Below are 21,144 nucleotides of genomic sequence, written 5' to 3' on the forward strand. Positions count from 1 at the left end.
ATCCGGCCCTTTGATGTTTCTCTATCCTTTCTGCAGTTTGAATTGTTCGTCATTGGTTTTTCTTCCGTATCCCGGCTGGCTAATGGGGTTTCTATACATCATAGTTTTGTTGACTTCAGCAAGTTCATTCGCATGCATCGGCGCGACTCGGCAATTGATGAGGACGAGAAGTTGCTCGGCGATGATGAAGACGGGTGGGTGGCCGTGGTCAATGGAGGTAGACGTAACGGTCGACTCGGCAAACGCAAGCGTAAGCGCAAGTGAGCGTCCGACTTCTTTGCTTTACCTTGCTTTCCCTTGTAGATCTATTGTTTAAACAGTAGCTAGAATCACTCTAATGCTTTTCTCTCGTTTGTTCTTTGGGCGGGGATACTCTTTTCTTGATAGAAAGGTTATGCCGGCAGGGTCCGTGGTTGCGAAAGGATTGGTACAAACGAGCACGACTTCCCGAGGCATTGGGTCCACGTGGCGCTACGGACAATTCATAACGGTATATGGCATTTCTTTTTCTGCATGTCGACTTCTTAACTTCCTTTTCGAGTGTGTATTCTTCAGAAGTTCTTTCTTGCTTTTTTTCGGTTGGTCTCATGCATAGCGTGGCGACGGCTTGTGTGCGTGCGCCGAGACAGTGGATGCATGCGCTTGGTAGCGGGATAGTTCATGAGTATTATGCAAGGATAGACTGTTTTAACCAATCCTTGAGCGGTCAGAAGTGTTTCCCCATTGGCCAGCAGCAAATAAATATTAGCAATGGCTGGCGTCAAGTCGAATCAAATATGGAAATAACGATACTAAACTGGTATCAAACACCAGAAGACAACTCTACCGTTGATGTTCAGCTTAAATTCCGATCGGTAAAGATATGATTTACATTAATAAGCATCTCGTCTTTTTCACATAGCCAGTAGCATGCAGCCCCATCAGCACCGCTTGATAATCAACGGCGCGAGTAAGCACACGACAGTCTGTAAGAGAGAGCACAGTCGGCTTAGCCTGTGACATGCGGATATCGGCAAGGGCAAGTGTGTCGAAAGAGACTAGACTACCATGATGGCTCTCCGATTTCGGCCACAGGGCTGGTGCACTCCTTCATATGGCACTCATGAACACCTACGAGCGGGAGCAGAACAACGTTTGTTTCTGCTTCCAGCTCTTGCCACTCTTGACCGTCTATCGCAAATGAACGCAGTACCTCAGCTACCACGAAAGTGAAGCAAATACAGCGCGATCGTATTCCGCATCTCCGATTCTCCAGAACATTCCGCAACACCAAAGTACCTCCAGCAAGCCCAGATAGCCAAGCTCCTCAAGTGGCCAATACAACTGCAAGTTGGGACCGGCAGCCTCGCGACCCTTCAAACTTTCTCTCTAGCACTCCGAGCACTGCCTCCATCCTGCCTTAGGCAAACATCACCAGCCTCAAGCCTGCGCCGCACCGTCTAGCTTCAGGCAGCAGCTCGCCCGTCCCGCCCGCCCTCGTTGCCTGCCAATAAAAATCGTCCAGAAAATTCTGTTTCGGCCTCCTCTTCACCTTTCCATCGGTCGCGGCTGCAACTGGGGGAGTCGAGCAGTGTTTGTTGAACGGCCATCAAGGTACACATTATGGGCAGCCACGCTCACGTTATGTTTGTTCTTCACAGTCCATCTCCACCTGAACATCCCGCTCCATATCTCCCCATACTTTCTGCGCTGTCCAACCCTCGGCACAATTGATGACACTACTGGTTGGCGGAGGCTTGAAGGAGGAGAGGACTGCCATTAGATATGGCCAGGAATCACCGCTGATGCTGCTGGCGACTTGAACAAGGCAAGCGGAAAAGAAGAGAGGGGGAGAGAGATGCTTACGCAACTACCGACGACAGGCGAACGAGGCAAGGCAACAAGACCCGCCAGTCAAGCGCCACCATGACCACCAGCAGCAGCAGCAGTACTACCACCGCCACCTTTACCACGGTCATAACCCGTCCTCCAAGCCGAAGACCACACACAACCTGATCCCGCCTGCACACCGACATCTTAGCCTTTCCCCCTTTCCGACGAGTTTCCCTTCGACGCCCGCATACACACGCATGCATATCAACATTGGCAGGGTCATGCATCAACAACAACAACAACACCACCACTATCACATAGACCATGACGGAGCATAAAAAGCACGAACAAAGCATCATTGGAGTCTTGCCCTTAGATCCATGAGCTGTTATACAACCACTACAACGACCCATGCTTCCTCCATGCATCGGCATCGGAGCCCGTCTACCCCAACCTCACGTATGGCGCCATTCCGGACACGCCGAGCGAGAAAAAAACAAGCAAGCACCTTTCGGAAAGAACGAGATTAACACACACCGGAAAGCGCGAGATCTAAGTGACGACGACAACGCACCCGTTCATTTACAGCTACGAAACCCCCTTCTTTCAATCTCTCATACTCTAAGCGACCACAGTGCACACAACTTCCCCTCCTCCCCACCCACGCGTTCTTTTCCTTTCTCCTCTCTTCCTTTCCTCTGCTCTCTGCAACAGCAACAAGAAAACTATAAAAACAACTGTGGGGCCATGGTTGGGGGTATCATAAAACATTGTTGGTTGCGAAGCAAGGAAGATTTGCGAGCAGAGCAAAGAACAAAGTCGAAAAAAAGCCGCCGCGAATCGATCGATGGGACGACGACAAGACGGAAGCAAAGAACCGAGGCCGTTAGAAGAGAAGCAGGGAAACAAGACGAAAGAAGCAATTAGACGACGCGCGCAGAGAACGCCATTACAAAAACATTCCGAAAAATTAACACAAAAACAAGGTCGCTAGAACGCAGCACACAAACCGGAAGGACAATAACAGAGGCCGAAAAATAATAAAAGGCGGAACGGATAAAACAAGAGGCTGAAGCAAAGCGCGATGAAGGACGTCGCGTTGCAGAAGAGGGCGCCGTAGCGACTGCCCAAACGAGCATCGAAGCTCGTGCGTGCGAGGAACCCCGGACCGGGATCTGGACCGGGACCTGAGACCTGGACCGCGTGCAGGTGGGGACCGATTACTGATAGAGATTACTGAAGCATCATTCCAGCCACAGTGGAGTTTTGGAGGACGAAGCAATGGCGGGAAGAACCGTTGCCTAGTCAATGCAGACTAATACTGCACGGTCCCCCATCGGTCGTAGCCGCGGTATAACGTAACGAAAAAGTGGCGGAGCTGAAGTACGACCGGTCTGTCAACCGGTCCCAAACTCTTTTACGAGTCCGGCCAGCAGCATGCAGAACTTGGCATGCAGCTCCACGAAGAAGTTCTCCTTGCCAACAATTTCGGCTAGACCCTTCGCGCGCATGATATCCCGGCTGACCCGCGGATATCCGTCCGGATCGACCTTCTTGGCCGCGAGGAAGGAAGATACAGGAGTGATGTTGCGTGTCGTTGGGGATGCTGGAGACCCAACAATGCTGGCTGCGGGCGTAGGAATAATGGTGTTTGGCTTTCCGCCGGAAACCTGGACACTGGCGCGGCGCGGAACGCTACTGCCACCCGAGCAGCTGAGCGGCGGAGTGATGGTGCCGCCGGGACCAGCGGCCGTAGTGGGCCGCATATGAGCGGTGGGAGAGGCAAATGTGGATTCTTGTTCAAGAACCTGTTTCGCCATGGCGATGATCTGGTTCGCGATCTGTTCAAACATCTCGGTGATCTTCACCATCGCCTTGCCCACGCGCCAACTGTCGCGCCCGCCGAGGGCAATAAGCGCGTAGGTGCGTGTCCGACCGCGAGCACGGGGATCCGGGATTCGGAAAACATAGGCGACAGTATATCCCAAGACGGGATCGCCGAAGTACAGTGGACCAGATGGGGCACCGCGCGGTAGCTGCTCACATGAGAGCGTGCGAATACAGATTCGGCGGAGGCGAGAATACGCCGAAGGAGAAATGGGCTGGCGGGTGGTGAGATAGGATAAGGTATGCGTATGTGCGTTGCGTGATGCGAAAAGAGGCGAAGCGGGCGAGGAAGACGTGACGCTAGGCGGAGAGCGGGAGAATGACGTAGACGCGTGCGACTGCTCGTCGGATGATTCTGAGTTGGTATCACGGTCATCAGAGCGGAGGCCTCGTGCCATCACCGACTGAGTCGTGCGCAAGACCGGGCTGCCGTTCTGGCCTCTGCCGTCTTTGCTCGGGCTACCTGGAGCGCCGTCGGGCAGTTGCTCCGTGACATTCTTGGGGACAAGGAATGAGCAATTCTCGCAGCTGTCGTTATCGCCATCGCCGAAGTTGCTGCCGAGAGAGGTGGAGCTGGAGCTCTTCTTGGCCGAGACGCTCGGAAAGTAGGGGTTATGCGAGTTGTTGGGCGACTTGGGACTAGTGGGAGGGGTTTCAAAGGGCGAGGACAGCGGAGGAATGGCGGGCGAGTCGTTGAAATAGGAAGATTTGGACTGGTCGTCTGCGGGAGGAGTGTCGCAGGGGTGACAGGTGGCGCAACTGCCCTGGGTGATCTGGGTGCAAAGCACGGAGGTGGGACCGTGGACCTCACAGAAGTGAGCAAGAGAGATCTGTCGCGGTGCGGTTAGCCAGGCGGGCTCGAGCAAAGGGGCGTTTTGAACAAGGGAAGACAGGCACGCGCTCGGTGGGCGGGCGAGGGTGCTAGCGCGATCTCGCGGGCGTCGCGTGCAGCATGTCTTAGACGGGTCTGGGGTGGAGGCGTGCGTACAATGAAATCCATCTTGCAACGCGTGTGGGCGCGCAGCGCTCATGCGACCACCATCTTGCGTGGAGCTTCGTGTGTCGGTCGTCGGTGGAGGGGAACGCGGGCGAGCGGCGGGAGTAGAGGACGCGGCGTTGGCGAGCGGTGACTCCGATGCTTGCCGTAGGATCTCGGGGGAGAGAGCGTGGCGCCGAGATGCGAGACAAGCGGTAAGCTGCGGATCGCCGGCCGGGGCGCGCAAGGTGTGAGCAGGCGCGAGGGCGGCGCGGTGGTGGGCTCCGCGGCGTGCGGGCGACACGGGCTGTGCAGGAGGAGTAGGAGGAGGTGTGGGTGGAGAGGGCAGATGTCTGAGGCAGCCCACGCCGTCGGGAACAGGTCAGGGAGGCGGACGGGGACCGTGGGTTTCTGGGGCTGGCGGGTGGTGTGGCAGCAGTCTTTCTTTAAACGACGGATGCGCCCTACCCCGGTCGGCTTATCTTCTGGGGCGTGAAGCGGTCAGAGCAATCGTCGCGACGGCCATTGGCGACCAGGGTATGGTGCGAATGTAACGGCATGGTCTCTACCTCCGCTAAACGACGCCTCCCGCACCCAACGATCCACCGCATAGCGCTGCCCCGAGCGCCAGCTGCGCCGAATGCCAGATGCTCCGATCCGGTGCGCCGCCATGATTCGCCGAGGGTGATGTCAGTTCTGCGCGCGGCGGCGCTGGAGGGGTTCCGCATCGGGCGGGCTGGGCTCGATGATCTGCGCGCCGGACGGCCTGGCTGGAGTGCAGCACGCTGCTCCAGCAGGCATGCTAGCCCGCCTGCGCGACTCTGCAGGTCCTGCAGCGCGGTGGAGCTTCTGGCAACAACATCCTCACGAGATCAGCTGCTGCATCCAGCGTCTCCGCCAGGGTCCAGAACGGCTGCGGCCGAGCCCCATCAGCGAGTCCACTCGCCGGCTTGCTTTCGCGTAATAGCTACCTCTAGCCTGGTTGCTGCGACTCGAAGACTCGCAGCCGCCTGCACGACATCCGCCTCCACCGCAGCAGCATCACCACCGCCGCACGAGCACCGCCGGCCGGCCAGGCCCTCCGGCCGCAAGCAGCCCGGGCCCGTAGGATCCAGGGACGGCGGCGCGGCTGGAGCCCGACAGGAACACCAGCTCTGGCGTTTGGCGAGCCTCACGATGCTGCAGCCGGCGTTGGGCGTGGAGAAGCGCGTTTGAGTTAGCCCTGTGGCCCTGCGCAGCTCTCGGCTAATACGAGTCGCCCTGGCCTGCGCTGCTCCCCACCGCGCGCCGCCGTGTGTCTCTTGCTTCTGGGCAAATTTCCGCGCCGGCCAGCGATTGGGAGCGCGCCTCCCGCACACCAGGAGCGAAAGACCCAGAAGCCCGGGTAATCCTGGAGGATGATCGTCGTTGCGCCAGCTTGCACCGCCGGCAACATGCCTGCTCACGCTGCCGTGTGCCTTCGCGAAGAACGGCCGTCGCCGCATCCGTCGCCGTGCGCCGGCCCTGCCACACGCCCTGACCCTGACGGAGCAGACGAGATGAGCGTCTCAGATGCGCTGGCTGGGCGGTTGCTCGTGTGCTGACCGGCGATAGGGCACAGTTGGCGTGTTGTGAGCCCACATGCGGGCCGCTGGCTCGGCCTGGCTCGGGTCGGCCTTCTCTCCAGCAGTCTTCAGCCCTCTTGACAGGGCGGCAAGCGGCACGCCTTCGGCGACGGATTTAGGGTGCTGCTCGTCCAGCAGAGAGGTTAAGCAGCCCCGGACGTCGGCAAGATACACTCGAAACGCAAGGGGGCGGGTTTGCTGAACGAACTGGTGCGGGGTGAATAATGAGGTCTAGTCAGCAGAGTGCACCCGGTTTGATTGGGCAGAGTTTGGCGCTATGCCGTTCCGCTGCGAGCGAGATGCACGGGTTTGTGTCAAGCATCTAAAACCGGGGGTGGGTTGGCGTGTGCGGCGACAAATTCGGTCGAAAAAGCTGTATCGCGCGTGGCGGAACTGGGTCTGCCACACTGCGGAATCGTCTCGAATGAGCCCCCCTTGTCTCAGCCCCGCTGTATCAACCGCCGACTTGCCATGCGCTCGCCTAGCAGAACGGTCTGGTGGTGGTCCGGTAAACAGCTACGGCACTACTACACAGTACCTACGCGCTGCCAGCCGCCCCGCGCGCGTCTGCCGACGGCCAGCATCCGGGTCGCCTGCATCCGGCACTCGCTCGCTCCCGAAGACGACGTCTGTGTGCTACGTCCGGCGAGTAACAGCATACGCGTTCTCATCAGCCTCCTAGTCCGCACGCCTGCGACACCAAGCCGCTTGTGGCAGCGTGGCGCACTTGCTGGTGCCCATCTTCCCCGGAAAAGCGTCAACGGGCAGCGGCTCAGCTGCAAGACAGCCTCGTTGCAAGGGCAGGTGCAGCGCGCGGCTGCTCGTCTGTCGCTCCGGGTTGCCAAAAGCTGATGATCCCCAGCCCGGACGACTCGATCTGCCACGGCGACCGCCGCACCGCATATATTGATCTGTTGCAATGTCTCGTGCAGCATCCCTGGCTGCCCTGGGCTCGACGTGCAGCCAGGAAGGAACGTTTTGACCGGGCATGTTGCCTGACGATGCTCGCCACGACGGGGGCCGCTTTCGTCGCGGCATTTCTTTGGGCTTCGGCGCCGTATGTGGGCAGGCATGCGTTTCCCGATCAGTCTGTAGCTTCGCGCCCGCCTGCGAACCTGCGGTGTGCTGCAGCGCCCACTACTCACATCTCACGATGCCCGCAGCGAACCCGACGAGTCGCTTTCCATTGGGGCGTCGGAAGGCGAGACAGTGGAGATTACATCATGGACGATACGGTCATCCGCCTTCCCACCAGTCATGCTGCGGGCCGCAGCGCCTGGAGAGAGCCGAATGTACCGCGAAGCAAGCCTCAGCGCAGCGTGTTCGAATCGATCCGCCTGCACATCATTAGCAGCTCGTAATTTAAACCTCCAGCCTGCGCAGAGCACCGCCCGCGAGCCGGGACCCGCGCTGCGCGTGTGACGGAAGTAGTCTGCACTTTTCTCCTGCAATGCAAAAAGCCGGGCGGGAGCGCGCGGCTGCCGTCCCCCTGCCTCCGGCAGCAACGGCCGCTTACTTTCCCCTGGAGGTGCGTGCCGCAAAATGCAAACATGCCACCGAAAAGAGGGAACGTGAAGCGCGACGTCAGAGCACCACCGCCTCAGCTCGGAGCATAGTGCGGCCGGTGGAAGAATGCAGAGATCAACCAACGATCGGTTCTCTTCCCTCAACGCCGTTTATAGTACCGAAGCTCTAATCAATAATGAGGCTTCTTTCCCTTGGTCTTGTTCTGTGCTTTTGCCTTTCCCCGAGGGTAATGGGGATTCACTCAAGACGAGGCGTGCAGGCCTGAACGAGGGTGAGAAAAGAAAAAAGAAAAGTTAAGCTCGAACGGCCAGGCGTGACGTGGGACGTCGTGGGAATAAGGGCGGCGAAGGAATAACGGACAGGGATCACATTCCTTTAGTTTCTAGTTTTTTTTCGGAGGTGTTGTTTCGCGGCAGCCTGCCGCCGTTACGGCCGGCCATACTAGGTACTGAGTATGCTGCGTGTACTGTAACTCATACCAGCCTTTGGCTTCTCCGCGGTCATTTCTAGGATGTTGAACAATTGCTTACATTATAATCCCTGTAAGCGTCACTACTGCACGGCACGGTGCAGGGAGGGCAGGGATGGTGATTGTGGTTGGCTGATGACGGCGCGGCTGATGGCATGGGACGGGATGGGAAAAATATGGATGACAAGGGGGTCGGTGGTGGTGTGGCCGCCTGCCGCGTTTGGTGGTTCTATCGACTATCACATGTGGCATGTGCAGGTACCGGGCTTTCTCTCTCTCCGGACCAATTGACTCTCAACGAGACGGGAGGCAAGTGTGGGTGCTAAGCAGAGGGTTCAGACGAAGCCCCCTATTGCAGTGAATGTTGTACAAGGAAAGGATGGGTGCAAGGCATGGCTCGCATACTGCATGCGTAGATGGGATTGTGGTAGGTAGATGCAACACGCGGAACGTTGCGCGTCATCCATTCGCTTACTGGCGCGGATGGTCAGGGACTATCCCCGCGTCACTGGCCTCTCGTCGCAAAGGCAAAGCGAAGGACCTGGACGCCGGGTTGATGCTTGCGTCGGGGGCATGCTTTCCGCACGTGGGCTAAGAGCCGCTAAAACAACCGACCGAGCCGGACGGCGTTTGGGTTGCCAATGGCACAGCGGGAGAGTAGTGGTGGCGTCAGGGAAGCCGCAGCTGTTTTGCGTTGAGAGAGAACAAATACGACGGCGAGAAAGTCGGAAGTCGCCTCAATGCCGCCCCGGTTTTTGTCGTCAGGGCAGCCAGCTAGCGCCGTGATCCGGGGTGCTTTGCGCACGGCGGACGGTGAAGTCGGCGTCGCGCATGCATATCTTGTTTTAGAAGTGCAACAGGCGGTCTGTCGCAAGGGGAGATGAAAGAGCCGCGTTGGTTGCTTTTTCCGCTGCCTCCGCTAACGGAGCGCGTGGAGGTGGACGCGCAGATCAACCACGCGGAAACACTGTCAAGCTCTCGTCATGCCTATCGTCCTCTGATTACAATTCTGCGGCTGTCATTCTATGTTGAGACGTCATAAAACCCCGCAGCCGGTGCATCAGATGATGATGAGTCCATCATCTCTGCGAAACGGCGGCTACATCATCAGCGTCGGACGGAAGAAGCAAAGGATTCTGTTCTTCCCCAAGACCCCGGGCAAAAAGAGCGGTGGGAAGATAAGAGATTAGAAGATCAAGATGCGGAGATCAGATTGCGGGGCAGGCGGCGTCGAACTGCAGTGCTGCGAGTCGAACAGTCTACGACTCGTCGCAGCGCCTTCGACTCAGCAGCAGACGGCCCAGCCAGCCACCGTCCCAACGGCGACGCCACGCAATCTTCTGTCAGACGCACGACCGTTAAGCTTCAATCTATCTGCTCTGGGGGTGCGGGTGCGCTGTGCCGCTGCAGAGGGCGATCCTCCATTGATGCTGTGCAACACGCAGCACGCGCCGCTGTGCCACCTCCAAGAAGCACCCTCTCTCGTCCAGCCTGTCAGTCCGCCGACCACCTGCTTTCGACCTAGGCTGCACGCGGCGCGCAGATCTCCTCGTGCCTCTGGTGCTGCCGCCGTGGGAAACGGAAGGGCCTAGTAATTAACCGGAAGCGAAGCGGAACGGAAGGCACAACTGGACGCAAGGATGGGCCACGCTGGGGAGATCCTCAAGACCCTGATCGATACGCACTAAGTGCTGCCATCTCTCGTTCCCCACCGCGACATGACGCAAAGCGCCCTCCACACGGGCCCACGCTCCCATCCTCCCTCCCACCATCCGTTGGTCCTCCGGCTCCAAAACCTGTCACCCAGCAAGCCACCCGTGCTGATCCTCTACGCAGTAGAAACGGCATCCAACCCGCCTACGTAATCCGCGGCCTCGGTCGCCAGCTCCGTCATCGCCATCAACACCAACCTCTCTTTCATCATCGCTGGGCCACATAGTCGCTCCAGTCCTCCAGAATGCGCCATTATCTCTCACGAGAACCCCTAGGCCACCAGCGTAGCATTTTTTAGTCGTCGGCTTTTCTTCTGCTATGGCCTGCGGACCCAGCAATCCCCACTGAAATTTCGCCATACCTAATGTGTAGATGTGGTCCGGCCAGGAACCAGATCTCTCCTTCGGATGCCGCTCCGACCTACCATGAAAAAAAGAATAGACTAATAAACTATACCCACCGGTGACCGCGAGAAGGGGAATAAGAACGAGACGGCGGTAGGTCCGGATTTCCAATCAAAAGTTCCGGCCACCTCCCGTCGCGCGCGAAGCGCTACAAGCGCCCCCCGCCGCCCCCGCCAAGGGAGTGGAGGCAACCGTCGTGCATGCCGCATGCATTGCATTACTCCACTGCAGCGAAGAAAACGTGCGAGATCGTCGGTCAGTCACGTTAGACCCTGAGTTTTTCCTCGGGCTTTCTCCTCCACTCTAGCGCCTAGAAGCCGTCCTCACGTTTCCCCCCACCATTTGCCCCTCTCCATCCTCTCGTTGAGAAGTGAAAAATGAAAGCGTGATTCCAATGCGAGCTGTCGTATGCCCCCCGTCGTTCTCTCCCTGCCACCACACCGGTCAGTCGATTGTCACACAACATGTCAGCTAGTTCCATGCTGCGCAACATCATATCAACGGGATGATGGCATTGCCGTCCACCCCCTTTTTCTTGCTCTTCTTCCAATCCCTCCCGTGCCTCCCCGAGTGCAGCGAGTATGCGAGATGGATGTGACTAGTTCTTACTCTCTTCCGACCTGAGTAAAATAGATTTATAAGAGTAGTGCATACACGGGAAGCCGGCAGCGAATCTGGCAGGGTGTAAGAATAGATGGACCGGAAGGGCTCGACGAGATGAGATGCCGTTGTATGTGTGGTCGTGAATGCACACTTCTCCTGTGGTGATGTGGAGACTTGAACCTGGGCACTGTTGGTGACTGTTCTGCATGTCCGGTATCAATTTTTCCTGTCTATCTAAGCATTGTCAAATATTGAAGTCTCCTCTTTGTGCGTGGCTTATGACGACTTTTCATTTCGACCACTACGCTTTCCTCTGGTGATAGTAGTGCGCAAGATTGCAGTCTGGTATTTCATGACAATGCGTTTGCACGGGAGTTGCTCCGGTGAAGCTGACGCTCTTTGCGCGGTGTGATTTTCGTCGTTTGGACAAGTATTCGATCCAAGTCACAATTGAAAGAAGAACTGGTCTCATTCATGATCAGCGGAGGTGAAAGATGCCAGAATCAATGCTAAGTAAGAAATTCTTCACGTGCGGTCGGTTTGGTGCAGAAGTGTGCTTCGGAGTTGGTAGGTATCAGGTCATGCATGATTTGCCTAAAGAGTAACGGACCAAATTGCTCTACATGTAGGTATGCGCTCGCTCAGTCTCGTAATACTGTGCAAGGACTTAGCCGCTTAATGGTGGACAACTCTGCTTCGATAGGGAAGGAACAGACGATCATGAGCACAGAAGTCAATGTAAAAGTAGTGAGGGAAACTCTCCGGAGGGTATCCAACGTACCTATGGGCAACAGCCCACTAACTCATCGCCTGGCCCATCTCAACACTCCTGTGGCTCTCACTACGCGCCCTTGCTGTTGTATCCCTGATCGCATGTCGTCGGCGTTGTTGTCCGCCTCCCCGCCGCAAGGAGCGACAGCCAGCAAGATACGCACGCCAACCCGCCCAGCACATTGCCCTTGTATATGACATTGTACAATAGACAAATATAGAAAGACTCTCTCCGCAATGCACCCGTTGATTGTTTTTTTGTTCCCCCGTCTTCCCGCTCCCTGCCTCCATATATCGCAGTGCCCTCACCCCACCTGAGGTTCCATCATCCCTCCTGGCATATGTGCCTCTCTTCCCGCTGTTACTCAAGTAAAAGGCGCACATGGCTTGGCGGCATGTGTGCGACGTCTGTATCTACCCGCATATTCCGTTGTTCCACGACCGAGGGGCTGGCCGCGTGGGCAGCAAAGCAGGGTTCTTTCACTGTGCGATCGGCGGCAGCGGCCGGCCAGGCCTCCCTAGGCTATGTACGATGTGCCATCTGCATGTAATACGCCCGCGGCTCTTTCCGTTTGTTTTGGTGTAAGAGATGCAACTTGAGGAGGGCTTACAAGGTTTGGACGCGAGATGCATATATATGTGTATGGGTCCTATAGTCACATAGGTTTCCGTTCTTTTCTTTTTCCTTTCTTTTTCGATCGATCTCCGCATGTACTTTGCGCCATATGCGAGATCAGCTGCGCATTCATGCAAGTCTATCGATCGTGGGGGGCCTGACATCTGCAGTGATGGTGCGGGCTGGAGCGGGGAATGGGCGAAACAGGAAACCAAAACTGGGGCTGAGGCGCTCCCTGTCTGGAGATCAGGAGATCATGGGGTGAATAGGAAGAGTAATGCACGGCAGTATTGGTTCGAGCTCTGGTAGGGAATGGCAAACTTCATCTCGATCGGGGCTGACGGAGTCGCTAAAACCACAAGAGGATTGATTACTGATTAACATTCAGCTGCAAATGAATTGACACAGGCAACGGATCCCACACTCAAATGCGAAGGTACTTTGATTCACCAAAACCAGGGCCTGGCTCTTGAAAGATAACAAAGGCGCTGTTGGAGAGGGAATACGGCCGTGTGAAATGCATCAATCGACGTATTGTTGATTGGAGATGAGCTTTTGCACCGTTTACTTACTTACATGCCAACACATCTATGAGCCGCTTTCAAAGAAATGTTCTCCTCTCCAAACTTGTACTGAACTACAATCAAATACGTAGGTCTCACTTTAGCCTTTATTACTGTAGCTTAAATATATGCTACCATTGGGAAAGTCCTATATCTAAGCGCGTTCGTCGTAGATAGGATAGTACATCTTCTTTGACTAAATAGACGGGATTAGAAGAGTCGATAATAGAACAGTGTAGACCTTGATCAACTCCGCCACTTTTGGGGTAAACTTAAGAGGTCTAAAGGATAAATCGAGGGCAGTGCATCGCAGATCCCCACAAGCAATCTTTTTCATAAGGGTACTTCGGACAAGTATTTGAGTTTTCCTTCCACAAGGACACCTCACAGACCACCGCCACGACGACCATGCCACAACGCTGGGCAAGACGCAGATAGTCCATGCCGTTCTACCTTCTATGCGTGCGAACCCCACTTGCTCCACATTCACCTGGAACGACCATCATATGTACTGCCAGTTCACCACCTCGTCTCCCAACGCACCAGCTCCGTCTAACTTCCCAACTCCACCCTCTTCTCCAACACTCCCCTCGCCTCCGCTTCCGTTAGACACTCGAATCCCAACTCTTCTAACACCTCCCTTGCTTGCTCGTTATCCGCAAAAACCCTCTTCTCCACCTCCCACAGCCCCAACCCACCCGCTCCTCCCCCTCCCTCTTCTCCTTCCTGCTCCCCTTCACCGCCACTATCACCACCGCTACCGCCGCCGCCACTCTTCACCGGCAACCCCAACAAAGCCACTCCCTCCCTCACCTTCCGCAACCCGCTTGCGGCGCACCCTTCGCCCGCCCACCGATCCACCACTTCCGCCACGGCCGCGAGATCCGCCGCGAGCTGCGCGGCGCCGGCCGTACTGAACGAGTGACGCGTAAGGATGCCGTCCCACACGCCCTGTTCGATGGCGCGGCAGGCCGCACGCGCGATGCGGCGGAGCGGGGCGCGGGCGAGAGCACGGTGGAGGAAGGCGAGCGAGGACGCGAGATATGCGAGGAGGGGCTCGAGTTCCGGCGTGACGGTGGAGGGGGAGTGGCTTTGGGTGTTGGTAGTGGTCACGGAGGAGGACAGCGTGGTCCAGGGGTTGATGGCGCGGTAGGCGCGGAGCGCCTCGCGCACGTTGTATGCGAGTTGGTCGGCGATGATGGCCTCGGAGCGCACGCGCAGCCGGTTGTACGCGCCAGCCGTCTCGTCGAAGAGGGCGCCCGTCGCGTCCGCGTCGTCGGAACCGACGGCGCTCGACGTGCGCTCGGCTACGGCCGCGACGGAGAGTGGCCCGGCCAGGTTGCTGGACCGGCGGCGCCGCGCCCGGTCTTGCAGCTCGTCCCAGAGCTCGAGGAAGAAGACATCGTCGCTCCAGTCGCGCATCGCGCGCTCGAGGTAGTCGGCGCTGCCGAAGACGCGGCAGAGGCGGTCAAGTCCAGCGACGCCTTGGAGGTTGGCCTGCTCCTCGCGGCTGATGCCTTGTACGGCGCGGCCGACTGAGGATGTCATGGTGAGATAAGCCTCGAGACCGGAATGCAGGCGCTCGTGAAAGCGATCGAAGATGGATATCTGCACGTCGATAAGGAAGGAAAGTTTCTGAGAGAATGATGATAATGGCCTGTATCGATCTGCGTGAGAGGTTAGAGTCACGAAACTAGTTTACTTTGCGCTACACGTACCTGTGATGGCCTCGAGTAGGTCATTGACTCGAATGGCAGATTTGGAAGGTTTCGTGGAACCTGGATCTACACTGTCATAATCAAGCTCCCCGCTTTCCGGAGACTCGACGATAGCCTGGTATCTCGAGAGAGCAACTGCGGCATAGTTAAAATATTGACTCCTTGACATACAAACGAAGTTGATGGAGAAATCACAGAGCCTTCTCATCACAGGAAGGAGTAGCATCTCAAGTCGTTGACATGAAATTCTTGATATAAATCTGATAGTGATTGGAGAATGCTACGCCAACGCTTTGGTTTCGTGGTGGAAGACGAGACAACAACGAGGGGTTCACGGAAGATGCTAACCAATTGGATGAGCGTGAACTTACAGTCTTTCTCAACCTGGAGCCACCTGCTAAACCAGTCTTGTGTGCCCAGTACTTCCCACGCAAGGCCTTTCCAGCCCTCGGATCCATTTCCACCGTCGTATCTCCAGTCTTCTTTCAGATTGGTGTCGAAGCTCATGATTTCATGCATGAGGTGACTGAGCAACTGCGGCTGGTTGGCAACCTTGGGTAAAGTTGCGAAGATTTTGGAACGTAGCATTGGGAGTAAGGCGGTTATGAAGGCAGAAGTGGCATCAATGTAAGCAGAATTCAAACCCAAGTCCGTCCCCCTGAAGTGACTGAGCAGAATAGGTTGAAGATTGTCGACGACGAAAGGATTGAAGTTGTTTAGCAAATCGATGATGTGAGACAGGAAATACTCGGGCTTGTCCACGCGGTTGGTCGCCTTGTCGCCTTCGAAATGGTACCTAAAGCGCATTTCCAGCGGCTGTACCATGACCTCGAGAGGTAACAGAACGAGTGCAGCCTTGCCACCCTTCGCACTGGGCGCGTTGTTCTCTGCCGCCTCCAGCTCGGGCTTCTGCAGATCAAGCAGCTTACCTACGGCCGCAGCCCACTGCTCCTGGAGAGAACCAAGGAAGGTGGTCTCAGGGCGCTTGGGCCAGTCTATCTTCTTCAGTGCGGCTTCCAGCTCCCTGGAGAAGGCATCTCGGAGCTGCCCGCGGACATGCTGGGTGGTCTTGGCAACATGGTCGATGAGGTGCGGCGCAGCTCCCTCAGCCGACTCGTGCAGAGGTTGCAGTTTGGCGTCAAGGATCTTGAGCTGGCGGTAGGAGGCAAGCGCTGCTTCACCGGACGTCTCGAGGGCGTGATCGGAATCGTTGCTGCACATGAATCTCAGCATCATGCCGTGCCACGGGCTGCGCGTAGGATCCAGGCGGCATACCTGAGCTCCCCAACCTCCTTCAGCCGCTGGGTGTACCGAGCGGCAATGTCAAGTGTGTGCAGCTTGGCCATGCTCTGCTCGAAGCGGGCGGCGGCATCGTCGCTGGCGTCAGAGGCGGTGACAATGCGCAGGCGGCGGTCTATGTCCTGCTGGTCGCGCTCGAATTGAGCATGCTGGTGGCGCAGCTGGCGCTGGTGCTCGCCAGCGTCCTTGCGTGCGTCATGGGTGTCCTTCTCGGCTTGCTCAAGCTATTGGGGCGTCAACACGGACGTGGGCGGGCATGGGGGCCGGGCGGGCTTACCTGCTGCTGGAGCAGGCCGTGCTGGGTGCGGACGTTGGACAGCAGCTCGTCCAGCTGGTGCAGGTCGGCGTGCGTCTGCAGCTGGTCGTCGAGGTAGGCGGCGACGCGCTCGTGGACGTCGGCCATGGTGGGTGGTGACGTGGACGTGTCGCTGGCTCGCGGGCAGGACTGTTGGGTGGCACCGTCGCCGTTGGCTTGCCGGGGGCGCGGGGCGTTTTGGCCGTTTGATGCCAGGTGCCAGGCTGTCTGCGGCTTGCAGCACGGACGCCTTTCCCAGATCTCGGCCCCCGCGAATCGCCGCGATCTCGCGCTGCTCAAGGGTTCGCGGCAATCGTTCGTTAGCCGCATCCACCGAGAAATCCTGCAGCCGCCATCCTTGCCGCTGCCATCACCACCCATATTTTAGTTTGCCCGCTGCCTCGCCCGACGTCTGCTGACCGTGCGACCGGCCTTACCTCTCACCACCGCTGCTCGATCCTCTGGTCCGCGGATTCGCTTTTCCTACACCCCGCCGCCGAGCCGCAGTCCGCCCCGTCGCCGAAAAAAATCATGCCCAAGGAAAACAAGAAACGCGGCCGCCGCGACGAGCGCAAGAAGCGCAAGCACGAGCACCATGCCGAGGAGGAGAAGAGCCAGCACAAGCGCACCCGCGTGGAGGACCAGCAGGACTTTGGTGCGCTCGCTGAGGCGGGTGCAGAAAAAAACGGCGAAGCGCAGGCTGGTCCCGACGGCGATATGGTCTTCTACGGCATGCTGGACGAGGAGGAGCAGGAATACTTCAAGCGTGCAGACGATTTGCTGGAGCTCAATCAGTTCGAGGACCCAGAGGCGCGCTCCTTGTTCCTGGCCAATGTCTACCGTGAGGCCGACGGCAAGGAACTGAAGCTGGCGAACAGCCAGTCTTGCTCCAGGCTGATGGAGCGCCTTATCCAGCTGTCGGACACCAAGCAGCTGAAAAACCTTTTCCAAAAGTTCAGCGGACAGTAAGTGACAATTGCGCGGCGATCAGACTTTTTTGCTAATTTTGTAGCTTCCTCAACTTGATCCAGCATCGATTTGCCTCCCACTGCTGCGAAGCGCTTTTCATACAGTCCGCACCTGTCGTTTCCGAAGAACTCATACACCCGCCCGAGGACGACTATCTCGACCCGCAAGATGTACAAGTTTCCATGGAGAACCTATTCCTATATGCCATAAACGAGCTGAAAGGAAATCTCGGGTACCTCCTGACGGACAGATTCGCATCTCACGCTCTGCGCGTGCTTCTGGTTGTTTTGGCAGGCGAGCCTCTTGAGCGTACGGCTCACAGGTCACTACTACACAGCAAAAAGAAGGAAAAGGTCACTGTTGCCCAGGCTGAAAAGAACGAAAATGTTCTGGAAAGCCGGACAGTGCCTGAATCTTTCTACCAGGCTATGGACCACATGATGAAGAGCAGCGTCGCCGGCTTGGATTCGACGTACCTTCGTGCTCTTGCCACACATCAAACCGGCAACCCGGCACTGCAGCTGCTCGTCAGACTGGAACTCGGCCAGTTCGGGAAACAACGTGCGAAGGATGAGACTTCAATCATTCGCACCCTGCTTCCCGACGATCCCATCACAGAAGGCACAGACAGCTACAAATTCCTCAATGGCCAGTTGTACGACCCCATTGGATCACGCCTGGTGGAAACCATCGTCGAGTTTGCACCTGGCAAGATGTTCAAGGCACTGTATAGGGAGCTCTTCAAGGAGCGCATTGGCTCCATCGCACGCAACGAAATTGCGGGCTATGTCGTCACCAAGGTCCTGGGCCGTTTGAGCAAGGAGGACCTACAAGACGCGATGGAGAAGATTCTGCCTCAAATCCCAAACATGGTGGAGCGGAACCGGACTGTCGTAATCCGGACACTCATCGAACGATGCGTGGCACGATCGGTCGATACAGCGCCAATTGCGGCAAAACTTGAGACAGCCCTTTCCAGCCCCAACGGATTTGACATTACACGTTTGCTCCGGCTGGGCGAAGCGGTGACAGCCGACGGAGGCAAAGCCACGTCCAACGGGCAGGCGGCCGCCAGCCAGTCTGGGTCTGACAGCCTGCATGGATCACTTCTCACTCAGGCAATGCTCACCGTTGACGGACCGCTCAGTGCGCTCGTTTTCGACTCTCTCGCCGGATTGGGAACGCCTCTGGCTTTGAACGTGGCAAGATCTGCATCGGCGAGCCGAGCGCTGCAGGGGGCGCTGACCTCACCGATCGCCACGATCATCTTCCGGCGCAAGATGATCCAGCAATTCTACGGCCACATTGGGGAGATGGCGCTGGATCCTTCTGCCTCACACGTAATTGATGCAATTTGGCAGGGCACACACGGCTTAGCTTTCATCCGAGAGCGCATCGCGGAGGAGCTGGCCGAGAATGAAGCGGCGTTGCGCGAGTCGTTTGTGGGTCGAAAGGTATGGAGGAACTGGAAGATGGATCTGTACAAGCGACACCGGTCTGAATGGGTGTCTCAGTCGCGCAACAATGCAGGCGACGGGGCATTCGTACCGTTTCCGGAAAATGGAGAGGACAGGAAGAAGGGCGGAGGAGCCAAGTCCGGGATCGAGGCGGCTCGGGCACGGAAGCTTGCCGCAAGGCAGGGCCAAAACAAGGACCGGGAAGGAGACAGGAAGAAGGGCAAGGAACGAGGGTCGCACCGGGCGAATGGGAGGGCGTAGAGGGCGTAGAGGGCGAGCCCATCGTACGAGCAGCACGCGGCGGATGGGCAAGTGGTAATGGCATGTCTCGTGTCTCGCGTCGGGGTGGCTGCAGGCTGGAGGCCAGCCTGGACCAAGGGCGGGGTGAGATCGGGGAGCCAGATCGGCGGGTCAAGTTTGGTGCACCGTCTTTGCCGGGGTCGGACTCTCGGTCGGCGGGAGCGGAGCTGCATGGCGCCATCAGTCGACCCCTGCCGGGCGGAAAAGTCAGCAAGTACCTAGCAATTCCGTCATATCGAGCTTTTTTTGCTTATTGCGCCTGCCGACAACACTCCACCTGCGCACGCTCCGCGCCTCCTGCACATTCATTAAAATCCAATCTGCGCATTATCCGGGTTTCGAAATCTGCATCATGGCCATCAACGGCGCTACCAACGGCGCAGCGCACCCTGCCGCAGTCGACGCCTTGCCCTCGAGGGCTGACGAAGTTGCCGAGGTCCGCGCTCTCCCCAGTCAACTACTCATGCATGCATGCATTGCTTTTGTTGCGCAAAGACGCTGACTAGTCTCCTCCGCGCAGCTGCTGGACGCCGTGCAGAAACTGCTGATCCCCTTCATCCGCGCCGCCGACGAAGATGCTGCTACCAAGCCCACCGGCCGCGGCCTGGCAATTGACGGCAGCGAGCCGCGCACCGTGCTGGTCGAGCCGCACCCGCCGAAGAAGCTTGAGTCGCTCCTTAACTTACAACTACCGGAGAATGGCGTGGGGAAGGAGGGTTTGCTTGAGGTTGTGCAGCGCATCCTTCAGTATTCGGTCAACACTTGGGACCAGGGCTTCATGGACAAACTCTACGCTTCCACGAATGCTGTACGTAGAGTAGATGCTGCAGAGGGAACCGGCGGCCAGCAAGGAATCAAACGAATTGCTGATACAAATGTGTGCCCATCAGGTCGGTGTCGCGTCTGAACTGATACTCGCAGTCCTCAACACCAACGTAATGACTCACCAATGAACCGATTTCTCAATCTTCCCCGCTAAAGGAACACGCCTAGGTCCATGTTTACCAAGTCTCTCCCGCCCTTGCCCTCATTGAAAAGCACACGACCACCCAGCTCGCCCACCTCTTCGGTTTCAACGGACCGTACGCCGGCGGCATCTCGCAGCCGGGCGGCTCGGCTTCCAACGCCACCTCGGTGGTCGTCGCGCGCAACACGCTGTACCCGGAGACCAAGCGCGGCGGCATCCACGGCTCGGCGCGGCGTTTCGTTCTGTTCACATCGGCGCACGGGCACTACAGCCTGGAGAAGGCGGCGCAGATGTTTGGGTTCGGCAGCGACGCGGTGCGGACGGTCCCGGTGGACGCGGACGGCCGGATGGACGCGGCGGCGCTGGACCAGCGGGTGGCCGAGGCCAAGGCGGGCGGCGAGACGCCCTTCTACGTCAACGCGACGGCGGGCACGACGGTCATGGGCTCGTTCGACCCAATCGACGCCATCGCGGACGTGTGCGCGCGGCACGGCCTGTGGCTGCACGTCGACGGCTCATGGGGCGGACCGGTCGCGTTCAACGCCGAGGTGCGCAAGGAGAGGCTGCGCGGCGTCGAGCGCGCCGACAGCGTCGCCTTCACGCCGCACAAGATGCTCGGGGTGCCCGTGACGTGCAGCTTCCTGCTGGCCAAGGACCTGCGCCAGGTCCGCAGCGCCATGACGCTGCCCGCCGGCTACCTCTTCCACAACGACGACGAGCTCGACGACACCAACGCGCTGTACGACCTCGCCGACTTCACGCCCCAGTGCGGCCGCAAGGGCGAGGCGTTGAAGCTGTTCTTGGCCTGGCTGAGCGCCGGCTCCGCGGGCTTCTCGGACCGCATCGGCACCGCGTTTGACCGCGCGGAGCTGCTGTACTCGTCGCTGGCGAAGTCGGAGAATGTGGTGCTGGTTAGCAAGGCGCCGCTGCCTTGCTTGCAGGTCTGCTTTTACTACGCACCTGGCGGCGAGCTCGCTGCAGAGCCGGCGGCGAACAGCAAGCGCACCGAGGAGATCGCAAGGAGACTTGTCAGGCGGGGCTGGATGGTGGACTTTGCGCCGGGAGAGAAGGGCAAGTTCTTCAGGGTCGTGGTGAATGGTGAGACGAGGGTGGGGACAGTCGAAGGGCTGGTGAAGGCGATCGAGGAGGTGGGTGCGGAGGTTGTTGCTGAGGAGTAAGATCAAGGGATGTGCA

At 57.9% G+C, this 21,144-nt stretch overlaps 4 protein-coding genes across 4 annotated transcripts; 2 read left to right on the forward strand and 2 right to left on the reverse strand.

The window, feature by feature from the left end:
- Positions 1 to 3,209: 3,209 nt before the first annotated feature.
- On the reverse strand, positions 3,210 to 4,699 carry SLS55_004293 (uncharacterized protein; the record flags this gene model as incomplete). Its single annotated transcript, XM_066775751.1, has 2 exons — positions 3,210 to 4,529; positions 4,688 to 4,699. 2 exons carry the CDS (start codon positions 4,697 to 4,699, stop codon positions 3,210 to 3,212), a joined length of 1,332 nt encoding a protein of 443 aa, XP_066633632.1.
- An 8,798-nt stretch (positions 4,700 to 13,497) lies between these two features.
- Positions 13,498 to 16,365, reverse strand: SLS55_004294 (uncharacterized protein; the record flags this gene model as incomplete). Its single annotated transcript, XM_066775752.1, has 5 exons — positions 13,498 to 14,612; positions 14,664 to 14,798; positions 15,035 to 15,876; positions 15,939 to 16,186; positions 16,240 to 16,365. 5 exons carry the CDS (start codon positions 16,363 to 16,365, stop codon positions 13,498 to 13,500), a joined length of 2,466 nt encoding a protein of 821 aa, XP_066633633.1.
- A 423-nt stretch (positions 16,366 to 16,788) lies between these two features.
- Positions 16,789 to 18,944, forward strand: NOP9 (Nucleolar protein 9; the record flags this gene model as incomplete). Its single annotated transcript, XM_066775753.1, has 2 exons — positions 16,789 to 17,222; positions 17,270 to 18,944. 2 exons carry the CDS (start codon positions 16,789 to 16,791, stop codon positions 18,942 to 18,944), a joined length of 2,109 nt encoding a protein of 702 aa, XP_066633634.1.
- A 391-nt stretch (positions 18,945 to 19,335) lies between these two features.
- On the forward strand, positions 19,336 to 21,128 carry GAD2 (Glutamate decarboxylase 2; the record flags this gene model as incomplete). Its single annotated transcript, XM_066775754.1, has 3 exons — positions 19,336 to 19,435; positions 19,490 to 19,791; positions 19,977 to 21,128. 3 exons carry the CDS (start codon positions 19,336 to 19,338, stop codon positions 21,126 to 21,128), a joined length of 1,554 nt encoding a protein of 517 aa, XP_066633635.1.
- Between the last annotated feature and the right edge of the window lie 16 nt (positions 21,129 to 21,144).

Source organism: Diplodia seriata (assembly GCF_021436955.1).
Source record: "Diplodia seriata strain FDS-637 chromosome Unknown scaffold_4, whole genome shotgun sequence".
NCBI lineage: Eukaryota > Fungi > Ascomycota > Dothideomycetes > Botryosphaeriales > Botryosphaeriaceae > Diplodia > Diplodia seriata.